Here is a 24,161-nt window from a genome sequence, read left to right as displayed (position 1 = left end):
TTTTACCCTTTTCCAGATAGTCGATGAGGATTATCCCTTGCAAATCTAAAAAGACAATCGCCATAACCTTTCCAACCAAAGGAATGGCCTTCGCCTTTTTTGGTTCAGATTCTCCCTTGGTAACCGATTGCTTAGATTGATCTTTGGTCTCAGGAGTATAGTAATGTATCCATGTGTCATCCACAGTGACGAAACGACGCTTAAAGTCCTGCGGATTCTTCCTGAACAGCTGCAAACCATCCTTGCAACGCTTCAGACGATTCCGTTTTTGATCAAGCGTGAGCAATCGCGGAACCCATCTTGCGGGTAGCTTTCTCATGTCCAAATGTCTATGCAAAATATTATGTACCCGTTCATTCGAGATGCCCACAGCACCAGCAATCTCATGCACCTGAACTCTTCTGTCATCCATGACCATATCATGGATTTTATCAATGATTTCTGGAGTCATAACCTCCACAGGGCGTTCAGAACGTTCAGCATCACTTGTGCCCATATGGCCACTCCGACAATTTTGAAACCACTTATAAACTGTTCTAATCGAAGGTGCAGAGTCACTGTAATGTTTATCAAGCTTCTCTTTAGTCTCCTGAGGCGTTTAGCTTTTCATAAAGTAATGTCTAATCACCACACGAAATTCTTTTTCGTCCATTTGACAATAACTGGACTTTCTTGATTCACACGAATGCCAAACACAAAGAAATAGACCAATATGGCTGAAACTTTGTGTGCGTTCTTTCCAAAGATGCTACTAACTAAACATGACCTCGATACGTGCCAGTGGTGCCATCTATCGGACTTTTCAAACGCCCCTCGTATTCGACATGTCCTTGGTAGGTTTCCGGAGATCGATGCACCTGATGTCTACACACATGTCACGCAGATACCGTAACTTACCAGCCGGTGGCTCTGGTCACAGAGATGGTGCCGAATAGCATCTCTGACGTGTCCCATCAAGTTCAGATAAGGTGAATTTGGTGGACAAGAGAACAACATAAGGTCACTGTCATGCTCCTTGAACTGTAGCATGTGGCCTTGTGACGTGGGCAGGTATCTTGCTGGAAGGTGCCGCTTCTGACAGGGAAGACATGAAATATGTAGGGATGCAGGTGATTTGCAGTAATAATCACGTAGTCCACAGTTGTCATGGCGTCTCTGTTACTACCGCATGTCCCATCGCCTCCCCCCCCCCCCCTCCCGGCCTCCATCAATGGCGCGGTATTTCGAACAGTCGTTTTCCTGAATCCTTTGATCCACGTTCCAATCCCGGAGATCTCGCGTTCACTGCCATCGTAATTGACGGTACCACTGTCTCAATATAGGAACATGTATGGGTCATCTACAGAAGAGCACTGTGTTCAACAATGCGTACTGAAAGGAGTGCCTGCACCAGTTTCGTGTTCTGTCGTCAGATATATCATACGGTGCTGTCTATCCTACTAATACGCTATGGGCAAGCTTCGGACCTCCATGTTCTGTGAAGAGGCGTGCACGTCCAACTCCTAGATCTCTACTTGCGAGTTTCACCACCATTCATCCGCTTTCATAGATTCTTGTGACAGTAGGACGCGATCAATTGACCAACTTCTCCGTTTCTGAGATGCTTTCAAGCTGACGTGCCACAACAGTGTGCTCCTTGTCACAGGCACTTTTGTCAGCGGATTTCACCATTTGCGGCCCTTATCGTCATTAGAATGGTTCGTCTCTGCTCTGCTTATATACGTTACTTAACGTGTCACGTGGCCGCAACGCAACCAGGCAGTATTCAGTCTCGCGGTGGGTAGTGGTCATAATGTTTTGGCTCTTCGGTTTACGCAATAGTGCTAACCTGAATCTGGATCTTTCTCCTGTCTGGCGCACAAACTACTATCACTGCACTTTTCTTGGATTATCAGGACCAACACATCATATCCAATATGTGATAGTTGTCTGGAAGGACAGCAATACGAACTCATCAAAACTCATCTAAGTGCATCAATTGAGCTCACTATCGCTGTTGTATACCAACCTACGATCTCTTTGGATAATCATCTAGAAAGCATGGAAACCGGCTTCACACGTCCACAGAACGAAGTCGCATGAGCAAATGCTGTGACGCAGAACTGGCTCTAAATGCGAGAATGCTATTTTGGCTCACCCTTTCCCATTCTACCTCGCTCCCATTGTTTACATCTTCGAAATACTGGACTGACTTTTATACGTTGGTCTCTTGCTACAGGTAACTGATTCTACATGAACGGTATAGGTGTTCTGTGCTTGGTGTCTGCGGTCAACTTCGATAGTGCTCACAAGTACACAGTGCAACACAATTAAAGTGTCACTTCTTTTAAAACCTCGTCATTTTCTCTCATTGCGACGCAGACATTCTGAAATTGGTTCGAAGGTGCCCACAAATTTCCTCTGCAGCGATATAAAAGCGTGACTCCTTCCGACGTCACCCTCGAGTTCGGCAACGTTTCAAACGGCAAGGTGTCGACTTATGCGAAAAAAGATCAGAGTTCAGAAGTTCATGTGAGGTATTAGGTGGATTAATGATGTCACATCAGCACCAAATTTCACTAAAATTCTGCTCAACGCTACCGTGAACGTGTAAACGATGGGCAGGTCGTTACACAGACTCTTACCCACATTCCACCACTTCTCTTGACGCCTCCACAGTGGAGATCAGAATCCGGACGTCCAATGCTGAAATAACGCTGTTTTCTTACGGCTGGCCGAGGAAAAGATTTCAGAGACACCGCTGCTCAGAATAGACATGAAAAGGCCTTTGCAGATCGCATAGAGGGTGTCAGTGAAACTACCCCTTCCCTTGGGCGTCCATTTACATACATTTCGCGGTCCAAAACGGCAGTTTGCAGTTCGATGTGCAACAGAACGACGTTCTTCACAACCTTAGGCCCTGCTGAAATCGCTTGGTTGACCACCCCTTCTATAAGAAAGAAGACTTCGGCTGCCTTGGTTACGGAAGCACCTACCGTACGAACACCAACAATTTGCCCACATTCGAATTTACATACACTGCTGGCCATTAAAATTGCTACACCATGAGGGTGACGTGTTACAGACGCGAAATTTAACCGACAGGAAGAAGATGCTGTGATATGCAAATGATTAGCTTTTCAGAGCATTCACACAAGGTTGGCGCCGGCGGCGACACCTACAACGCGCTGACATGAGGAAAGTTTCCAACCGATTTCTCATACACAAAGCGCAGTTGACCGGCGTTGCCTGGTGAAAAATGGTTGTGATGCCTCTTGTAAGGAGGAGAAATGCGAACCATCACGTTTCCGACTTTGATAAAGGTTGGATTGTAGCCTATCGCGATTGCGGTTTATCGTATCGCGACATTGCTGCTCCCGTCGGTCGAGATCCAACGACTGTTAGCAGAATATGGAATCGGTGGTTTCAGGAGGGAACCCCGTGCTGGATCCCAACGGCCTCGTATCACTAGCAGTCGAGATGACAGGCATCTTATCCGCATGGCTGTAACGGATCGTGCAGCCACGTCTCGATCCCTGAGTCAACAGATGGGGATGTTTGCAAGACAACAACCATCTGCACGAACAGTTCGACGACGTTTGCAGCAGCATGGACTATCAGCTAGGAAACCGTGGCTGCGGTTACCCTTGACGCTGCATCACAGACAAGAGCGCGTGCGATGGTGTACTCAACGACGAACCTGGGTGCACAAATGATAAAACATCATTTTTTCGGATGAATCCAGGTTCTGTTTACAGCATTATGAAGGTCGCATCCGTGTTTGGCGACATCGCGCTGAACGTACATTGGAAGCGTGTATTCGTCATCGCCATACTGGCGTACAACCCGGCGTGATGGTATGGGTTTCCATTGGTTACACGTCTCGGTCACCTCTTGTTCACATTGACAGCACTTTGAACAGTGGACGTTACATTTCAGATGTGTTAAGACCCGTGGCTCTACCCTTCATTCGATCCCTGCGAAACCCTACATTTCAGCAGGATAATGCACGACCGCATGTTGCAGGTCCTGTACAGGCCTTTCTGGATACAGAAAATGTTCGACTGCTGCCCTGGCCAGCACATTCTTCAGATCTCTCACCAATTGAAAACGTCTGGTCAATGGTGACCGAGCAACTGGCTCGTCACAATACGCTAGTCACTACTCTTTGTGAACTGTGGTATCGTGTTGAAGCTGCATGGGCAGCTGTAGCTGTACACGCTGTCCAAGCTCTGTTTGACTCAATGCCCAGGCGTATCAAGGCCGTTATTACGGCCAGAGGTGGTTGTTCTGGGTACTGATTTCTCAGGATCTATGCACCCAAATTGCGTGAAAATTTAATCAAGTCAGTTCTAGTATAATATATTTGTTCAATGAATACCCGTTTATCATCTGCATTTCTTCTTGGTGTAGCAATTTTAATGAGGAGTAGTGTAGTTCCGTAATAAAGCAGTCACAACTATACAAAATGCAGTTCTGAACAAGACTTACACTTGCAACGTGTTGAGGTCATTTTAGAGATGCCGTTCGTGGTGAAATGGAACAGCACAACCTGCAGGCATATGTAACATCTGCATTTGTGTTCAAGTATGCATTTCTCGCCATCTTTCCATATTTGTCCAACCCCTGTACTTTTTTCGGTCACGATGGAAAGGAATGCGCGTGCAGCGGCCGCGTGATCGTGTATTTCCTATTCCGGCTGTGGGCGGCTCTATATACAGCGTAGACGCGACCACGCATCCACGTCCGGGTGCGGAGAATAGGCGGCGCTCTCAAATCTCATTATACGGCGCGCAGCGTTCTTTTGTCCTTTTGTGGCGTCGGCCGCTCTGCCGCCGCCAGGAGCTGCTCACCCCTCCCCTGTTATCTCTTGTCTGCGGCGTCTTTGTGTCGCAGGCTGAGCCCAAATCACATTTTAATACCCTGATCCTCTGCGACCTGCTTCTCAGTACCTGCCTCATTAAGGCTGCCCCGCCCGCTGAATTACAATTTCATTTTATGTTTCCCACTGTTTGCTTATCAGAACTTGCTGGCCCTTTCACTATTTCTGCACATTTCTCCGTGGTGCAGGCAACCACGTATTTTATGCGAGTGCGGAGACAATCTTGTGCCTCTTTATTCACTGTCTACGAGATGAAGCAGTACATTGAGATGTTATTTTTACCGATGATTGTTTGAAAACACCACGGTTGTTTTCGTAAATGTCACTCAAGGAGTCCGCTCCCGGTAACTGAGTGGTCAACGCGACAGAATGTCAATCCTAAGGGCGCGGGTTCGACTCCCGGCTGGGTCGGAGATTTTCTCTGCACAAGGACTGGGTGTTGTGTTGTCCTAATCATCATCATCTCATTCCCATCGATGCGCAAGCCGCTAAAGTGGCGTCAAATCGAAAGACTTGCACTTGGCGAACGCTCTACCCGACGGGAGGCTCTAGTCACACTCAAGGAAAACATCTACAACCAGTGACACTTCCTGATTTAAACATTTGCTTCTCAGATTTCCCAATATGTAGACGCAGAGAATAGCACTAATGGAAACTTACAGATACTATATTTTGACGAGAAAGGAGCAGATCAGTTTATTGGAAGAAATATACGCTGAGGTGACAAAAGTCGTGGGATATCTCCTAATATCGCGTCGGACCTCCTTTTGCCCGACGTAGTGCAGGAACGTGACGTGTCATGAACTCAACAAGTCGCTGGAAGACCCCTGCAGAAAAACTGAGCCGTGCTGCCTCTATAGCCGTCTGTAATTGCTAAAGTGTTGGCGGTGCAGGATTTCGTGCACGAACTGACCCAGAAATGTTCGATGGGACTCATTTGTGTCGGTCTGGATGAGCAAATCATTCGACCCAGTTGTCTAGAATGTTCTTCAAACCAATCGCGAACAATTGTGGCTGTGTAGCATGGTGCATTCTCATCCACAAAAATTCCATCGTTGTTTAGGAACATCACGCCAATGAATGGCTCCGGATGGTCTCCAACTAACCGAACATAACCATTTCCAATCAATGATCGGTTCAGTTGGACCAGAGGACCGAGTCCATTCCATGTAAACGCAGCCCACACCATTATGGAGCCATCACCAGCGTGCACAGTCCCTCGTTGACAACGCGGATCAATGGCGTAGTATAGTCTGCTCTACACTTGGGCCGTTCTATCAGCTCTTACCAACTGAAATCGGGGCTCATCTGACCAGACCAAGTTTTCCAATTGTCTAGGATCCAGCCGATATGGTCACGAGCCCAAGACCTCTCTAAGGCGATGACGTGCTATTAGCAAAGGCACTCGGTCGTCTGCTGCCATAGCCCATTGACGCGAAATTTCGCCTCACTGTCCTAACGGATAAGTTGGTCGTACGAACCACATTGATTTCTGCAGTTATTTCACGCAGTGTTGCTTGTCCGCTAGTACCGACAACTCTCCAAAACGCCGCTGCTCTCGGTCGTTAAGAGAAGGCTGTCAGCCAGTGCTGCGTTGCCTGAAATTTCGTATCTCGGGACACTTTTGACACTGTGAATCTCGGAATATTGAAGTCCCTAACGATTTCCGAAAAGGAATGTCTCATACGTCTAGCTCCAACTGCCATTCCGCGCTCTTAAGCCTTTTAATTTCCGTCGTCGGAATCCTTTTCATATGAAGCACCAGAGTACAAATGACACCTCCGCCAAGGCACTGCTCTATTATACCTTGTGTATGCGCTACTACTGTCGTCTGTATGTGTGCATATCGCTGTCCCACGACGTTTGTCACCTCAGTGTTCACGACAAACCGGATTTCATCTTGGATCACTAACTAGACTGAAGGAACCAAAAGAAGCCTCTAACTTTCATCCAACTTTTATGGTTTTGTAATGACAGAGACGGAATGAGTGTACTACCATAGCTAGCTCAGTTAATCAAGAAAAACCAAAAATTGCACTGAACGAAAAGGAAAAAAATTCTTCATTGAAAATTATCAGTATTTTTAAAAATCGACCTTGACTAAAAATAAGAATCTTTACAGTATTAGATATCATAGCGGTACAAGTATTCCATTTGTGTACCACACTGTTGTCTGGGCAGCCTGTCTGATTTGGTGTGGGCCTTGGCGCCTTTAGGATCTCCGGGAAAGGGCCCGAATGGAAGGACTGTATCCCAGGGCTTTTCTCTTCAACAACATTCACCGTTTGAGAAAAATGCAAACAGGCCTTTATTACATAACTAACAAGTACCAGCAATTAACAAGAGCATCTGATTAATAAGAAAATTTTAAGGGCCCACTAAAATTGTTAACTGGCCCAGATCTGACAAAAAGAAAAAGTATTAAAGCCACACAATGTTGTACCATAAAACTAACAAGACAAATGATCCCCTAATTATGGCACAACATGCCTCAAAAGTGGTTAAAAACAATTAATAGTATAATATTCATGAAATTATCGCCTTTATCAGGGTACTAACATGAAAAGCATTTACTTCCACAGTTTCTTAAGCATTCAATTTTATTTCAGGAAATAAGTGTCCCTTCCAAAAACAAACAAGTAATTAATTAGATAAAAACCCAAAGAGACCCTAAGAATAATTAACTGATGCAAACTTGTCAGCAAGAAAAAATTTTAAACATTCAGTACTAAAATTTTACTTTTAAGTAAATTGACTATTGAAACAACTTCTTTCGCTGATACAGGTGACACATCAGTCTCTGGCGGGATAGCAAATACAACTATTAGACCAAATCTCAAAGCCACGGATCCGAAAGTGTACACAATAATGTTTGACGATACATTTGCCTACGCCATTCGCACATTGAGAGAGGCAGGCTTTGTGTACAGACCGAGAAACTCTTTACCGCCGTTGCGCGCACTGGCTAGCTTTCCCGATGTGTATGTTGCCTTTTCGGAAACAAGGTATCCGATGGAACCGACCGAACGCTCCGAAGGGACAGGAGCGTGCTCCTGCGGCTGGAAGAGCCCAGCCGAACTTGAAGTAACAAATCTGTCAGTCGCACCTGAGATACAGAATATCTTACTAGTTAAGGTAGAAATACTGGATCTCCACATGGCCCGCACAGAGCGGAAAAACAAGATGCTGAAGTACAGCCTGGGTGCAATAATGTTAACCAAGTCTTTAAGAATATCGGCCGAAATACAAGGGCGCCTTCAATTCAGTCACCTTAGTAACCAGTGGCGACTAAGAAATATGACAACTAAACGTTTTAAACAATTTTCGCCATAGGCCTCACAACAGGTATGAATAAACACAAAGGATATTCTATTACAATAAAAATATTAACTTCATTAAATGGAATACTACAAACAACTCAGCGCCCCGAGGGGCGAAATGTTCTGATTAGCATTCAGTAAGCTTTACAAAGCGTGAGAAGTGAAAAACTCTGCTGGCTTACAAATGGCTCTGAGCACTATGGGACTCAACTGCTGAGGTCATTAGTCCCCTAGAACTTAGAACTAGTTAAACCTAACGACATCACAAACATCCATGCCCGAGGCAGGATTCGAACCTGCGACCGTAGCGGTCTTGCGGTTCCAGACTGCAGCGCCTTTAACCGCACGGCCACTTCGGCCGGCTGCTGGCTTACAGATTGCGTCTCTCCCGTCAGCAAACTGACAGGTAAATAACATGCCCTGGACATCAACCGGCACAACCACACGATGACATAGGACACACCATAGATTTAACGGGCTACGTGGACCACACTAAAAGATACTAAATACACATAATTTCCTTATGTGCCGCGCGGTATTAGCCGAGCGGTCTAGGGCGCTACACTCATGGACTTTGCGGTTGGTCCCGCCGGAGGTTCGAGTCCTCCCTCTGGCATGGGTGTGTGTGTTTGTCCTTAGGATAATTTAGGTCAAGTAGTGTGTAAGCTTAGGGACTGATGACCTTAGCAGTCAAGTTCCATAAGATTTCACACACATTTGAACATTTTTCCTTACGCAAGCAAAGCGCTATCAAGATTAATTGAACCTCCTCACATACGGTCTTAAGAACGATAGTGCGTATACATATAAGTACCCTAACGCAAAAAAAAAATCGCAACACCAAAACATAATTAATGTAGAGTAATGAAATTTCGGGAATAAATTTGTCTAGATAACATAGTTAAGTTATTAACATTGCAAGATCACAGGTTAATGTAAGCGCGAAATAAGCTATTGCAAATTTGAAATGGTGACACATTAATAACCGGTGTAGCCGCCCGAATGTTTAATGTAAGCTTGCAAACGTGTATGCAATGTCCTGTACTGGTGCCGGATGTCAGTTTGTGGGATGGAGTTCCATGCCTGTTGCACTTTTTCGGTAAATACAGTGGCGGTTAATGCTGTTTGTGGATGATGCTGGAGTTATCGTCCGATGATGTCCCATATGTGCTCGATTGGGGACAGTTCTGGCGATCGAGCAGACCGAGCAACATGCCAACATTCTGTCGAGCTTGTTGGGTTACAACTGTGGTACGTGGGCGATAGTTGTCTTGTTGGAAAACACCCCCTGGAATGCTGTTCATTCGGGAGGACGACGGTTCAATCCCGCGTCCGGCCATCGTGATTTAGGATTTCCGTGATTTCCCTAAATCGTTCCAGGCAAATGCTGGGATGGTTCCTTTGAAAGGGCACGGCCGACTTCCTTCCCCGTCCTTCCCTAAACCGATGAGACCGATGGCCTCGCAGTTTGGTCTCTTCCCCAAAACAACCGAACCCAATGCTGTCTTGAATGGCAGCACATCAGTTCGACTCACCAGATTGACACACAAATTTGGAGTCAGGGTGCGTGATATAACGACGAAAGTGCTCCTCCTGTCATACGAAATCGTCTCCTAGACCATAACTCCAGGTGTAGGTCCAGTGTGTCTAACACGCAGACAGGTTGGTTACATGCCCTCAACTGGCCACCTCCTTACCAACACACGGCCATCACTGACACTGAGACAGAACGAACTTTCATCAGAAAACACAACAGACCTCTACCCTACCTTCCAAGGAGCTCTCACTTGACACCACTGAAATCGCAAATGGGGGTGGTTTGGGATCCGTGGAATGCAAGCTACAGGGCGTCTGGCTCGAAGCTGTCCTTGAAGTAACCTATTTATTACTGTTCGTTGTATCACTTTGATACCAACTGCTACTCAGATTGCTGCTCCAGATGCAGTACAGTGCACCACAGCCATAAGCCGAACATGATGGTCGTACTTCTCGGTAGTGCCATGTGACTGTCCGGAGTCCGGTCTTCTTGCGACCGTACATTCTCGTGACCACTGCTGTCAGAAATCACGTACTGCGGCTGTATTCCTGTTAAGTCTTTCTGCAATGTCGCAGAAGAAACGTCCAGCTTCTCGTGGTCCTATGTCACGACCTCGTTGAGGAGATGATAATGCATTCTCTGTCACCTTGAAGTCATTCTTGACTATCATCAGCTCACTACGTCCAATCTCAAAAGGCAACTAACGCTCACGACCGTTTATAAGAAGTAGAAAAATGCCTGCCAACTTCCGTTTATGGTGCACAAGTCCTTCCTGGTGTTACGATTTTTTATCAGCAAGGCTCTAATCGTAATTGAGAGTCTGTCTTTCTCCCACACACCAACAAGTGAAAGATCAGGACAAGGCGGTCACGGAGCATGGATTGAGAGTGAAAGGACATTTTATACCTCACCTTCCAAAGTACAATCTTAATTCCTTTCAAGTTCGGCCCGAGACACCAAGAGGAAAGGCCGTGGAAAATAAAATAAAATGTTGCATGCAACGGGACGTTCGACAAATCCACGGCTCCAATTTAAGGATGATGATGATGACGACAACGCACTGGTAGGGCCAGAACAATGCGGGCCGCAACCGCCAAGCTGCACGCTGCAGTACTGGGCTTCGCAAACTCTTTCGCCAGACCCGGTCTCCACTCCACCGACACAGCCTAACTTGCTTCTCTCGCGAGCCAGCACCTCGCTCCCCGAGCGCCCTGTCCTCATACGGCGGCCGAGGTGGAGGAGATCAGTGTTTAACGTCCCGTCGACAACGAGGTCATTAGAGACGGAGCACGAACTCGGATTAGGGAAGAATGGGGAAGGAAACCGGCCGTGCCCTTTCACAGGAACCACCCCAGCATTTGAAGCGATTTAGGGAAACCACAGAGAACCTAAATCAGGATGGCCGGACGCGGGTATGAACCGTCGTCCTCCCGAATGCGAGCCTAGTGTGCAAACCACAGCCGGCCGAAGTGGCCGGGTGGTTCTAGGCGCTGCAGTATGGAACCGCGGGACCGCTACGGTCGCAGGTTCGAATCCTGCCTCGGGCATGGATGTGTGTGATGTCCTTAGGTTAGTTAGGTTTAAGTAGTTCTAATAGTTCTAAGTTCTAGGCGACTAATGACCTCAGAAGTTGAGTCCCATAGTGCTCAGAGCCATTTGAACCATTTTTTGCAAACCACTGCGCCACCTCGCTTGCTACGGCGGCCGACCAAAGGTTCTGCTTTTGGTGGAAGATCAGCTCTTAGCGAGCCGCCACGGCCCACGATCATAGATGATGTGGCGTCTAATATAAACACCTATTTCCGCCATCTTGTCCTTAGCTCATGGTTGCCGGCCGAAGTGGCCGTGCGGTTAAAGGCGCTGCAGTCTGTAACCGCAAGACCGCTACGGTCGCAGGTTCGAATCCTGCCTCGGGCATGGATGTTTGTGATGTCCTTAGGTTAGTTAGGTTTAACTAGTTCTAAGTTCTAGGGGACTAATGACCTCAGCAGTTGAGTCCCATAGTGCTCAGAGCCACTCCTTAGCTCATGGTTAGAATGTCACGTCTGGGCGTAGCACACCTCTATGATGTAATGCATAAAAGAAAACGTTGTCAAATGTAAATACTTTGCATATGATGTTAGAACTTTTGTGAATCAGAAAAACACGATTTTTCCATTTTGTTATAAGACAAAAATGTGAAATTTGTCCGAACAATCCTTGTTGCCGTCTGACATTGACCGGAGGCCCAAAACAAGTTATGGTTAAGTAAAGTATTCATTCAAAAAGTATGGCTTATGCAGTTTTTCCTTCAGTGATTTAAAATTAAGAGATTATGCAAGAATGAGCGGTGGCAGAAGTTCGTGGGGCAGCATTAGTGAAATATGGGATAGGGTAATTACATCCAAGAATATTTGACACAAACAACAAAATACGCGACTGGTCATTAAAATTGCTACTCCACGATGATGACGTGATACAGACGATGCTGTGATATGCAAATGATTAGCTTTTCAGAGCATTCACACAAGGTTTGCGCTGGTGGCGACACTTACAACGTGCTGACATGAGGAAAGCTGCCAACCGATTTCTCATACACAAACAGCAGTTGACCGACGTTGCCTGGTGAAACGTTGTTGTGATGCCTCGTGTAAGGAGGAGAAATGCGTACCATCACGTTTCCGACGTTGATAAAGGTCGGATTGTAGTCTATCGCGATTGCGGTTTATCGTATGGCGACATTGTTGCTCGCGTTGGTCGAGATCCAATGACTGTTAGCAGAATATGGAATCGGTGGGTTCAGGAGGATAATATGGAACGCCGTGCTGGATCCCAACGGCCTCGTATCACTAGCAGTCGAGATGACAGGCATCTTATCCGCATGGCTGTAACGGATCGTGCAGCCACATCTCGATCCCTGAGTCAACAGATGAGACGTTTGCAAGACAACAACCATCTGCACGAACAGTTCGACTACGTTTGCAGCAGCATGGACTATCAGCTCGGAGACCATGGCTGCGGTTACCCCTGACTCTGCATCACAGACAGGAACGCCTGCGATGGTGTACTCAGCGACGAACCTAGGTGCACGAATGGCAAAACGTCGTTTTTTTTTTCAGATGAATCCAGGTTCTGTTCACAGCATCATGATAGTCGCATCCGTGTTTGGCGACATCGCGGTGAACGCACATTGGAAGCGTGTATTCGTCATCGCCATACTGGCGAATCACCCGGCGTGATGGTATGGGGTGCCATTGGTTACACGTCTCGGTCACCTCTTGTTCGCATTGACGGCACTTTGAACAGTGGACGTTACATTTCAGATGTGTTACGACCCGTGGCTCTACCCTTCATTCGATCCCTGCGAAACCCTACATTTCAGCAGGATAATGCACGACCGCATGTTGCAGGTCCTGTACGGGCCTTTCTGGATACAGAAAATGTTCGACCGCTGCCCTGACCAGTACATTCTTCAGATCTCTCACCAATTGAAAACGCCTGGTCAATGGTGGCCGAGCAACTGGCTCGTCACAATACGCCTGTCACCACTCTTGATGAACTGTGGTATCGTGTTGAAGCTGCATGGGCAACTGTACCTGTACACGCTGTCCAAGCTCTGTTTGACTCAATGCCCAGGCATATCAAGGCCGTTGTTACGGCCTGATGTGGTTGTTCTGTGTACTGATTTCTCATGATCTATGCACCCAAATTGCGTGAAAATGTAATCATATGTCAGTTCTAGTATAATATATTTGTCCAATGAATACCCTTTTATCATCTGAATTTCTTCTTGGCGTAGCAATTTTAATGGCCAGTAATGTAGACAGCAAAGCTTGGCATTGAAAGGAACACGACAGAAACATTAGACGTTAACGTCTCGTTGATGTCAGAAAGTCAGTAGCTGAGTTGCATTACGATGGTCGTTGTGGTGAAGAGAGAAATGGCGGAATGAAGGAAACGTTACTAAGAATGACTAAATAGTGATTAGAACTCCACTACTCGCGAGCACTAGGTCAGTCTCATTACAGTTTTGCTGGGTCTACTGCTGCCTCATATTATAAAACAACCGATATTTCGGCCCTGTTGCATCGGGCTTCCTCTGGAGAAAGACTATGGAAGATGAAAACTGTGTCTCGGGCAGAGACTCTTAAGACCCTTACTTTTCGCGCTTACCAACTCAGCTATCCAGGTACGACTCATGACTCATCCAATAGCTTTATTTCTGGTTTTACCTCCACACGAATGTCTGCAAGAGAACTTGTGTAAAGCCTGTAAAGTACTGACGATTCTGTCAGAATTGAAACTGCGAAGACGAGTTGGAAGTCGTGCTTGGATTGTTCAGTAGGTACGATGGTTTTTAAGCACACAGATAACTTTCTACCGCCTCTTGTTTGAATTATTTAGCACACCTTTCTGATTTCTGAGACTTTAGTTTGACGCTCCATTAAGTTAAACCCTCAGAATTTCTGACACAACGTTATAGATTTTTTTTTTAAAAAAAAAACAAAATCAAGGATGGTTAGTTGTCAACGGGAAGGTTCGTAAGAATTCTGATCTAATAGAAAGAAATCAAAATCGAAAGGGAAGTGGAAATGGGAATAGGTATGTACGATCAATCAATAGTAATAAAGAGACAGAAGAAAAACTGGAAGAATTCTGCTAACTATTAATTCGTGACATTTCTTATACAACTAGCGGTGTACCCGTTACTTCTCAAAACGCATGCCAGTTGTTGCACATTGCGTCCGAGATGTGCGGCCCTCACATTCGTCTTGCGCGCCTTGCGAGCCTATTGGTTATTCCTATTTTCTGGCTCAGCAGATGGTTTGAATGTTTGTCTGCCGGGTTTCGGTACATGCTGTGGCCCAGGTTCTCATATTTGCCGTAACCAACCACATGCGGAAAGGGTAGCTGTTGATGCTTTCCTACCTCCGCAGTATGTTTAATTTTGGCGTGGAGACTGCTCAGATGGTTCAGGAAGTCACCAAGCTGTTCCACACCACGGCTTCTCAGAAAGATCAGCAAAATCACTGAAGGAACGTCGGGCGCAGATGTCGAGACAGAAGCCAAAAGGCAATAGGTCAACAAGTGGCCACAAAAACCTCAACAATTTATATTTGATGATTTGTTTGTGTGAGATTGGACCACATGACATTGTGAGAGAATTTCTTCTTCGCCTAGCAGGGTTATGATGCTTATGAATTTTGTATTAATATACTTTTCGGAAAATTCAATCTCAGGAACTAGATTTTCGATTTGTTTTACATGTGCAGTACGAAGTCCTGCGTGGATACGTATATTGCTGTTTGTCATATTATTAAGCCAAAAAATAGTAGGAAATATGGACTAGTTATTGGAACAATCTACCTGTTTCATGAAATTTCCTGACAGATTAAAACTGTGTGCCGGACCGAGACTCGCACTCGGGACCTTTGCCTTCCGCGGGAAGTGCTCTACCGTCTGAGCTACCCAAGCACGACTCACACCCCCTCCTCACAGCCTCACTTCTGCAAGTACCCCGTCTCCTGCCTTGCAAACTTCACAGAAGCTCTCCTGCGAACCTAGCGGAACTAGCACTCCAGGAAGAAAGGATATTACGGAGACATGGCTTAGCCACAGCCTGGGGGATGTTTCCAGAATATTTTCACGCTGCAGCGGAGTGTGCGCTGATAATGACACTTCCTGGCAAGTTCGCAGAAGAGCTTCTGTGAAGTTTGGAATTTAGGTGACCGGGTACTGACAGAGGTGAGGCTGTGAGGGGGGGGGGGGGGGGGGGGGGTGAGTCCTGCTTGGGTAGCTCAGACGGTAGAGCGCTTCCCGCGGAAGGCAAAGGTCCCGGGTGTGAGTCTCGGTCCGGCACAGAGTTTTAATCTGCCAGGAAGTTTCTTCCGCGGAAGGCAAAGGTCCCGGGTGTGAGTCTCGGTCCGGCACAGAGTTTTAATCTGCCAGGAAGTTTCTTATCAGCGCACACTCATCTGCAGAGTGAAACTCTTGTTCGGGATACCTTTTGCATGTCAAACACCAGCATGTCGTTTTAGGTAGCAATTTTGAGGTGGTAATGATGCTCTAGACTTACCTCACATGGCAAATAACAGTGCTGTTTCAAAAAACTGACTATGAGAAATAAGTACGAGTATATCAGTATAGTCCAAGCTAACAGAGATGAACCAACTCTACACAACCATAGAAACAAATGCTATAGACATCGAAAGATGTGAAAAGTAAACCTTTAAAAATTGTTAAAGGATAGATCATTTCAAAGATATATTAAAAGTAAACAGAAAATAGCCACAACGTTTGTAAATTTTATCACTTTTATTTTTAAAATTCTTCACTCACTGTGGGATATTTTTGGTATCAGTGACGAACTATTCACATACTTTTTACATAGGCATCACAATTTTTATGCTAGAACTGCAGTACACTTTATTTACTAATAACGTAAAATTAACGCTGACGATGCTTCTTTAGTATGATCAAAAATTTTAATCAAATAATATGCGAGAGCAGAGAGGCTTTTATAACTTTTTAATATATTACTTGTGAATAGATATTAGTCCTGTTTCTGAAAGTGGGGAATGGCTTTGAAGGCAATGGCTTTGAAGCAGGATTTAATGTTTCCAAACTCTTCGTAATTTTTGGAGTTCTCTGTATCCTGTAGTCAAGGTTCGTCTCAGTGGAAGTTTGTGGTGCTATGCAAAGAATAAATAAAAAAGTTCATTAACCAAGGTATGTTAATTGATATTATCCGATTACGACTGCAATACATTGTCAAACCTGATTGCAAGGTTCCTTGCAGACATGTTATACATTAATTGTTAAATGTACAATCGTGCAACACTTGACGAGCAGACTCGTACGTATCCGTATTAATTACCCGGGATGAGTTTGCTGCGGAACAGTACTACTTTCAGCCGCCAACGAACTACATATTGTTGAGTAACCCTACATGACCCCAGACCTTCGGTATCAGCTTGTCTCTGTATATTTCCAGATACTACACAGGGGCTTACAATCGTTTTCACCGCGAACTATTCACGCTTATAACAGAAAAGGAAGGAAGTGAGATTGATATGCAAAGTGCTCTTCGCCGCTCACTGTAAGTAGCTTGCAGAGTGTATATGTACGACGATCGTTCATTAAGTAGTGAAAGACATTTTTTTTAAAAGCAGGTTGTTTCTATTAAAAATTCCAATACATCAAATTATTACCCACTCATTTGGCTACAAAACCCTATTTATTCCTTGAAAAATTAAGCTGTGCCCCGTGTTATACTGTTGATTGCGTTTATATACACTTTCAACTTGTCGTCCTCTTTGGATACATAAACATTTTGTTTGATCTATTATTACTTTTCTGTTGTAATTTCATGTCCTGACACGTTCCATGACATGGAGAATAGCTCTTCAATTTGGTCCAACTGAACTAGACTTGTAAAATAAAGAAAAATAAAAAAAATCAACATGATCTCCGTTGAATTGCGACGGCCCTACGTCACCTCACTGTGAGGACTTGTACGCCCGCGTGGTACCACTCCGCCGGTCGACTTGGGAACTAAAGTTCTGCTGCGTCAGTAACCTCCCCATCATTAGCATACTGCTTCCGGCGGACTGCATCCTTCATTGGGCCAAACAGATGGAAGTCGTCATTTGTGAGGTCCGGTCTATAAGGTGGATGAAGAAGAACAATCGGGCGGCCTGAGTGGCCGAGCGGTTCTAGGCGCTACAGTCTGGAACCGCGTGACCGCTACGGTCCTGCCTCGGGCGTGGATGTGTCTTAGGTTAGCTAGGTTTAAGTAGTTCTAAGTTACAGGGGACTGATGACCTCAGAAGTTAAGTCCCATAGCGCTCAGAGCCAATTGAAGAACAATCCAATGAAGTTTTGTGAGTTCCTATCGTGTGCACAGATTTTTGTGAGACCTTGTGTTGCCATGGAGAAGTTTGTTTGCATTGTTGTGGCGACGAACACGATGCAGATCGTTTCTTCAACTTCCTGATGGTAGCTCAATACATTTCCAAGATGACCACTGCATCACGAAGGAGGACATCAGACATAATAGACAGTATAGAATCCCTGAAGACCGTCGCGATGATTTCACCTGCTCAGACTGTGGCCTTGAATTTTTTCTTCGGAGAGGAGGTGGTGGATTGCCGTTTTGCCGAAGTGATGAACCCGTATTTCATCGCCTGTGAAGATGTTCGACAAAAAATTGTCACGACTAACTTCTTAACGCACAAGAAATTCAGCCCAGATGGTCCTTCATTGCTGTTGACGGTCTTCTTTTAAGCGGCGAGAAACTCAGCGGGCGCACATCTTTGAATACCGCAACAGATGCACGAGTGTCAGCACTACCAACAGAGACGTCTATCTGAGCAGCGAGATTTTTTTACTGTGATCCGTCAATCACCTCGAATTAGAGTGTCCACATGTTCGAACACTGCAGCAGTCACAGTTGTGTACGGTCGGCCGGCACGCGGGAGATCGGAACGGTTTGCGCGATCTTGTTGCGTTGATGCCAGACGTCTCGCCCGACGACTCACCTTGCTTTTGTCCACTTCCAAGTCTCCTTAGTCATTCTGAAAGCGCCTATGAATATCTGTGATGCCTGGTTTTCCTCCAAGAGCGATAACAGCTCTCTGCTTGTGGCGCATCACTGTTACAGACGCCATTTTGAAAGCTACGTATAGCGCCGCAACCTATCGGAACTTGTTCCACGATGTCCCACAGTAAATTCCTCTTTTATTCAGCAGAAATTGTCCTACAAGAAAAGTGTTGCATTACTTACTGAATGCCCTTCGTTTATTTATTTTATTTTACTTAGCGTATGGCATCTACAGAGTAAAATTGCACACAAACTATTAGTTAATATAATAATCGAATTACAAATATATTATTAAATGATTGATTGCAAACAACAATATGCGTAAGATTAGGGAGACAGCCACTGCAGCTATTACAAGTACACATCTAAGCAGGTCACCCACTGAACAGCACGTGGAGTAGCATTCATGATATCCCTCCATTCTCCTTCAAACCTCCTCGCAGGACATTCGAAGATCAGGTGAGGGATTGTTTATTCTTCTGCACCACAGTCACATCGTGGGTCATCAGTGAGTTTCCATTTGTGGAGTATTGCCTTGCACCTGACTTGGTTAGTCCTCACACGATTAAGTCTGCACCAAGTTCTTCTGGGCATCTGCATACCTTCCACCTGTATCGAAGGATCAAAATCAGTGATGAGTGGATGGTGATTATTCAGCGACCAGTATTGCCTCCATTCCCTTGCTATCTCGTACCTTTCTGGGAATTTGAGGATTTCGACTTCGCATAAAGGTTTCCTGGATTTTAAGCGTGTAGTTGGTAGATGGTCCAATATTTTTCGGATAGGTATATCTTCAGAGACAGAGGGGTCATTAATTTTATTCCATTCTCGGATAGCTGCTTGTTGCCTTCTGAGGAAGGGAGGAGCTATGTCTGCAAAGGGCATGAAGCCAGGGAAGTGGAGTTGATTGCAGAGTTCCTGAGACAATCCTCATGGTGGTATTAAGCTGGACGTCTATTATCTCCGTGTGTGTGCTCTTGTACCAGACTGGGGCGCAGTATTCTGCCACCGGGTAAACAAGAGATTGTACTGCGGTGCTTATGGTGTTAGCTTGAGCTCCCAAGAAGGTTCCAGTCAGCTTTCTTAATATGTTATTTCGATTTTTTATCTTTGGTTATTTCTAGGTTTTTTTATAATTTCTGTGTGGTTATCTTTAGCCGCCCTACTCAATTGTTCGCATTTGTCTCGGCTTAAGCCCTCAACATTTAGTTGTAAGATACGGACACACGTTCTGATCTCTTTTGTCAGGTGGTTCTGATAACAGGGTGTACACAATGCGGGACAACCAGGAGATCCGGGAAAAACCCGGGAATTGTTTCATCATGGAAAAAACCGAGAAAAACTCGGGAATATTTTAGAATTCCGGGAATTTTTCATTGTTTTCAGTTAAATTTTTGTAATTTTGACTGGTAAGAACCGATACTCTAACAAAGAATATTACTGTATCCCGCTACTGCAGAATAATAGTTGAGCAATAAAACATGAACGAGAGAAAACGAAAATAAAACTTAAACTGCAAAGTAAATGCGCCATATACAGCAACAAAACAAAGTGCTGATACAAGCGTCTGCCAACAGCAAAACTTGTCAAAGGCTTTAGGAAGAATATGCAATGATTCATAACAACAAATTGCCTCCGATGAACGTGACGTCACAACTTTTTACATTAGATTCGTTTTAGCAGTTACAAGCGGAATCATGAGTATGCGCAGTTGAGTAGTACCTTCTCCCGCTTCTGGCTACAGAAATGTGGCTGTTGGCTGTGTAAGCAGCAGGTTCGAATGTCTTGTTTCTTTTATGACCTAATGTAAGATCTTTTAATGTTTTACACGTACGAACATACGGCTCCCTACGACATCGTAGCTGTGCAAGCGCGGTGACGCATGTCATCTGGCGCTCTCTGGCAACTGCAGAAACGCACCTATTTCTAACAGGTCGCAGAAAAATATTCAGAATGGTGGTTTGAAAAGCGTTACTATCAAAGAAAATTTCCTTTTACGCAAGTTGAACTACGTGCGAGAATGTACGTTGAATTTCTTAAATCAAAGAACGTTTTACTCTCATTTAAAAATAAACTCTTTGATGACAAGCCATTTAGATGAATTTCGAGCCCAGAAGAACAGACATTTATGTAGTTATTAAAATTTTTAATGGCACATTTGTGTGATATATCTTAAATTGTAATACGCACATAAAAGACGAACATTATATGTGTAAGCTTAGCTTCTCTTCCAGCGTATTAATATTATAGACCAATATTTTAAGTGAAAGCTTTACATTTCTTGTAGCAACACTGTGTATATTAATTTGAAACATTAACTTTTCTGTTTGTGTGTTCGCGCTACTTAACAGTGATGTTGCTATTGGCTGACTTCTTCACGTGTCATAAGCTCTCAATGCCTGGTATCATCGGCTGGTGATCACGTGACATGAGCTGTAACTGGCTTACAAAAGCGTATTGCAATCTTGATTTCAATGCTTCGGAAAGTAACATGCGCTGTTTGGTGGAATTCGAATTTATACTTTCGTAATACGAAAATATGCAGCGTACATGTTACTGCACATCAAAGATCTTTCCAAAACGTTTTTTTTTCCCTGTGTTTCGTTTTCTAAAGTGCCGGAAATTGTATGCCCGTGTATAAAACCATAACCATTCTAAGGATGGATAAGTTAAACAGTTTCGAGAGAAAATTTTCTGTCAGGTAACAGAGAAAAAGTACGTTTTCACCCGAGAGAAAATGTATTTTTAACCGGGAAATCCGGGAGATATCTGGGATTTTTTTTCTTTGTCCGCGTATACACCCTGGATAAGAACCGTTACTTTTTTGCTTTTTCATTTTCCTCTGTAGATTTTCTCGACCGTGAAAGAAATTCATTCTAGTTCAGTCGCCTAGTGTGTAGACTGTTTGCCATTCCGTCGTCACGGACCGTTGCCCGGAGTACAGCATCTTGGAGGTCGTCTACACTTTGTACCCCAACGCCCTTCGTAGATGTAGAAGTCGACTTAAAGTTGCGCAGAGTACCTCTTCCACGGTGGCCTAGCAGTTCTAGACGCTTCAGTCTGGAACCGCGCGACCGCTAAGGTCGCAGGTTCGAATCCTGCCTCAGGCATGGATGTGTGTGATGTCCTTAGATTAGTTAGGTTTAAGTAGTTCTAAGTTCTAGGGGACTGATGACCTCAGACGTTAAGTCCCTTAGTGCTCAGAGCCATTTGAACCAGTGCCTCTTCATAACTGTACAAGTCGCACCGTTGTTTTCGGTGTGCCAGCTGTTGGTGGTGGCGGCGGTGACAGCAGCGGCCGCAGCGACTGGTGCTGGTTCCGGCTCCGGCTCCGGGTCGGGGCTGTCGTGCTCGCTGGACCGGCAGTTCTGGGACGAGCGGCGCGGCCGCTGCCTGCCCTGCACGCAGTGCCCCGACGGGCAGGTAGTTCTGGCGCCCTGCGCCGTCAACCGCGACACCGACTGCGGACCCATCTCCAAGCTCATGATCGACTGGTCGTGGCTGCCCAGGCGCTCCAATAGGACCTCCGCGCCTCCCTCGCACCGCCACCATCATCACCACCACCATCACCACCGCAAGAGCCACCGCCACGGTGACGGGTGGTCCTCCTCCTCCGAGATCGACTCGTCGGCGTTCTCGTCGCACTCGGAAGAGCACTCGGAAGACACTCCGCGGCCGGCGCGCAGGCGGCAGGGCCACCACCACCACCACTCCCGCTGGTCCTCCTCCTCCTCGTCGTCGTCCTCTTCCTCGTCCTTCGCGGAGGAATCGTCCTACAGCTCGTCTGCGGAGGACGGGTTCGCTACTTTCAACAGGACGTCGTCGCTGTCATCGCAGCGGAGGAACAAGACGTCGCAGCACAGGAAGCACGGCGGCGGTGGGCGGAAGCACGGCCACCACAGCCACACCCACAGCCGGCACCGCGAGGAGCACCGCCAGCGCAACTTCACCGGCCACCAGATGCCGGACGCGAGGAAGCCGATGCTGCCCGAGTCGGCGGCGCAGCTCAAGGAGGACTCGGCGCCGCCGCCGGCCCAGACCACGGCCCGGCCGCACCACGCGCAGCCTCAAGCCCAGCAGCACCAGCACCAGCAGCCGTTCTCGACGGCCGAGACGCTGGTGTGGGACTGGCAGGTGGTGGTGCTCGCGCTCGCCGTCTGCGCCTGCTTGCTCTTTTTCCTCGTCACGGGCATCTACTCCATACACCACGCGCGCCAGTGGCGCAGGCTCAAGGACAACTTCGAGGCTGGTGAGTACCCTGTCGGCGTTGCGTACTGCACTTGGCTTAACCTCCTTTTTAGTTAAGAACGCTAGAACGAATCGTTTACTTTGAATTCGAAGGTGTCCTGATTTGAAACTGTTTAGCAGCGCCAGGGAGCTGCTCAACCAACTCCATTGGTAGATGTTGCAAGAGAAGTGTTTTGTATATTGCTACCTGCTGCGTATATCTCGGGAAAAGAAATAGAATGTAAAATTAGAGCGATCCGAGCTCACAACCAGACTTACCAGAATCGTTCTCCCTGGGCTTCTACATCTACATCCACGCTCCGCAAGCCACCTGACTGTGTGTGGCGGACGGTACCTTGAGTACCCTCTGTCGGTTCTCCCTTCTATTCCAGTTTCGTATTGTTTGTGGAAAGCAAAGATTGTCGGTATGCCTCTGTGTGGGCTCTAATCTCTCTGATTTTATCCTCATGGTCTCTTCGCGAGATATACTGGGTGATCAAAAAGTCAGTATAAATTTGAAAACTGAATAAATCACGGAATAATGTAGATAGAGAGGTACAAATTGACACACATGTTTGCAATGACATGGGGTTTTATTAGAACCAAAAAAATACAATCATTCAAAAAATGTCCGACAGATGGCTCTTCAACTGATCAGAATAGCAATAATTAGCATAACAAAGTAAGACAAAGCAAAGATGATGTTCTTTGCAGGAAATGCTCAATATATCCACCATCATTCCTCAACATTAGCAGTAGTCGAGGAATAATGTTGTGAACAGCATTGTAAAGCATGTCCGGAGTTATGGTGAGGCATTGGCGTCGGATGTTGCCTTTCAGCATCCCTAGAGATGTCGGTCGATCACGATACACTTGAGACTTCAGGTAACCCCAAAGCCAATAATAGCACGGACTGAGGTCTGGGGGCCTGGGAGGCCAAGCATGACGAAAGTGGCGGCTGAGCACACGATCATCACCAAACGACGCTCGCAAAAGATCTTTCACGCGTCTTTTTTTTTTCTAATAAAACCCCATGTCATTCCAAGCACGTATGTCAATTTTTTCCTCTCTGTCTACATTATTCCGCGGTTTATTAAGTTTTCAAATTTATACTGACTTTTTGATCATCCGGTGCGTAGGAGGGAGCAATATACTGCTTGACTCCTCGGTTATGGTATGTTCTCGAAACTTCAACAAAAGCCCGAGCCGAGCTACTGATCGTCTTTCCTGCAGAGTCTTCCACTGGAGTTTATCTATCATCTCCGTAACGCTTTCACGATTACTAAATGATCCTGTAACGAAGCGCGCTGTTCTCCGTTGGATCTTCTCTATCTCTTCTATCAACCCTATCTGTCACGGATCCCAAACTGGTGAGCAGTATTCAAGCAGTGGGCGAACAAGTGTATTGTAACCTACTTCCTTTGTTTTCGGATTGCATTTCCTTAGGACTCTTCCAATGAATCTCAGTCTGGCATCTGCTTTACCGACGGTCAACTTTATATGATCATTCCATTTTAAATCACTCCTAATGCCTACTCCCAGATAATTTATGGAATTAATTGCTTCCAGTTGCTGACCAACTATATTGTAGCTAAATGATAAAGGATCTTTCTTTCTGTGTATTCGCAGCACATT

At 45.8% G+C, this 24,161-nt stretch overlaps 1 protein-coding gene across 1 annotated transcript in view; it reads left to right on the top strand.

The window, feature by feature from the left end:
- The window catches only part of LOC126474099 (homeobox protein B-H1), a 461,293-nt gene that overhangs the window by 8,331 nt on the left and 428,801 nt on the right, over nucleotides 1–24,161 (top strand). The window contains exon 2 of the mRNA XM_050101519.1: nucleotides 21,567–22,548. Within this exon, the coding sequence (XP_049957476.1) occupies nucleotides 21,567–22,548 (982 nt within the window). The remainder of the gene's footprint in view (nucleotides 1–21,566; nucleotides 22,549–24,161) is intronic.

The sequence above is a fragment of the Schistocerca serialis genome, chromosome 4 (assembly GCF_023864345.2).
Source record: "Schistocerca serialis cubense isolate TAMUIC-IGC-003099 chromosome 4, iqSchSeri2.2, whole genome shotgun sequence".
NCBI lineage: Eukaryota > Metazoa > Arthropoda > Insecta > Orthoptera > Acrididae > Schistocerca > Schistocerca serialis.
Note: the sequence above shows the minus strand (reverse complement) of the source record. Positions and strands in the feature narration are given on the sequence as shown.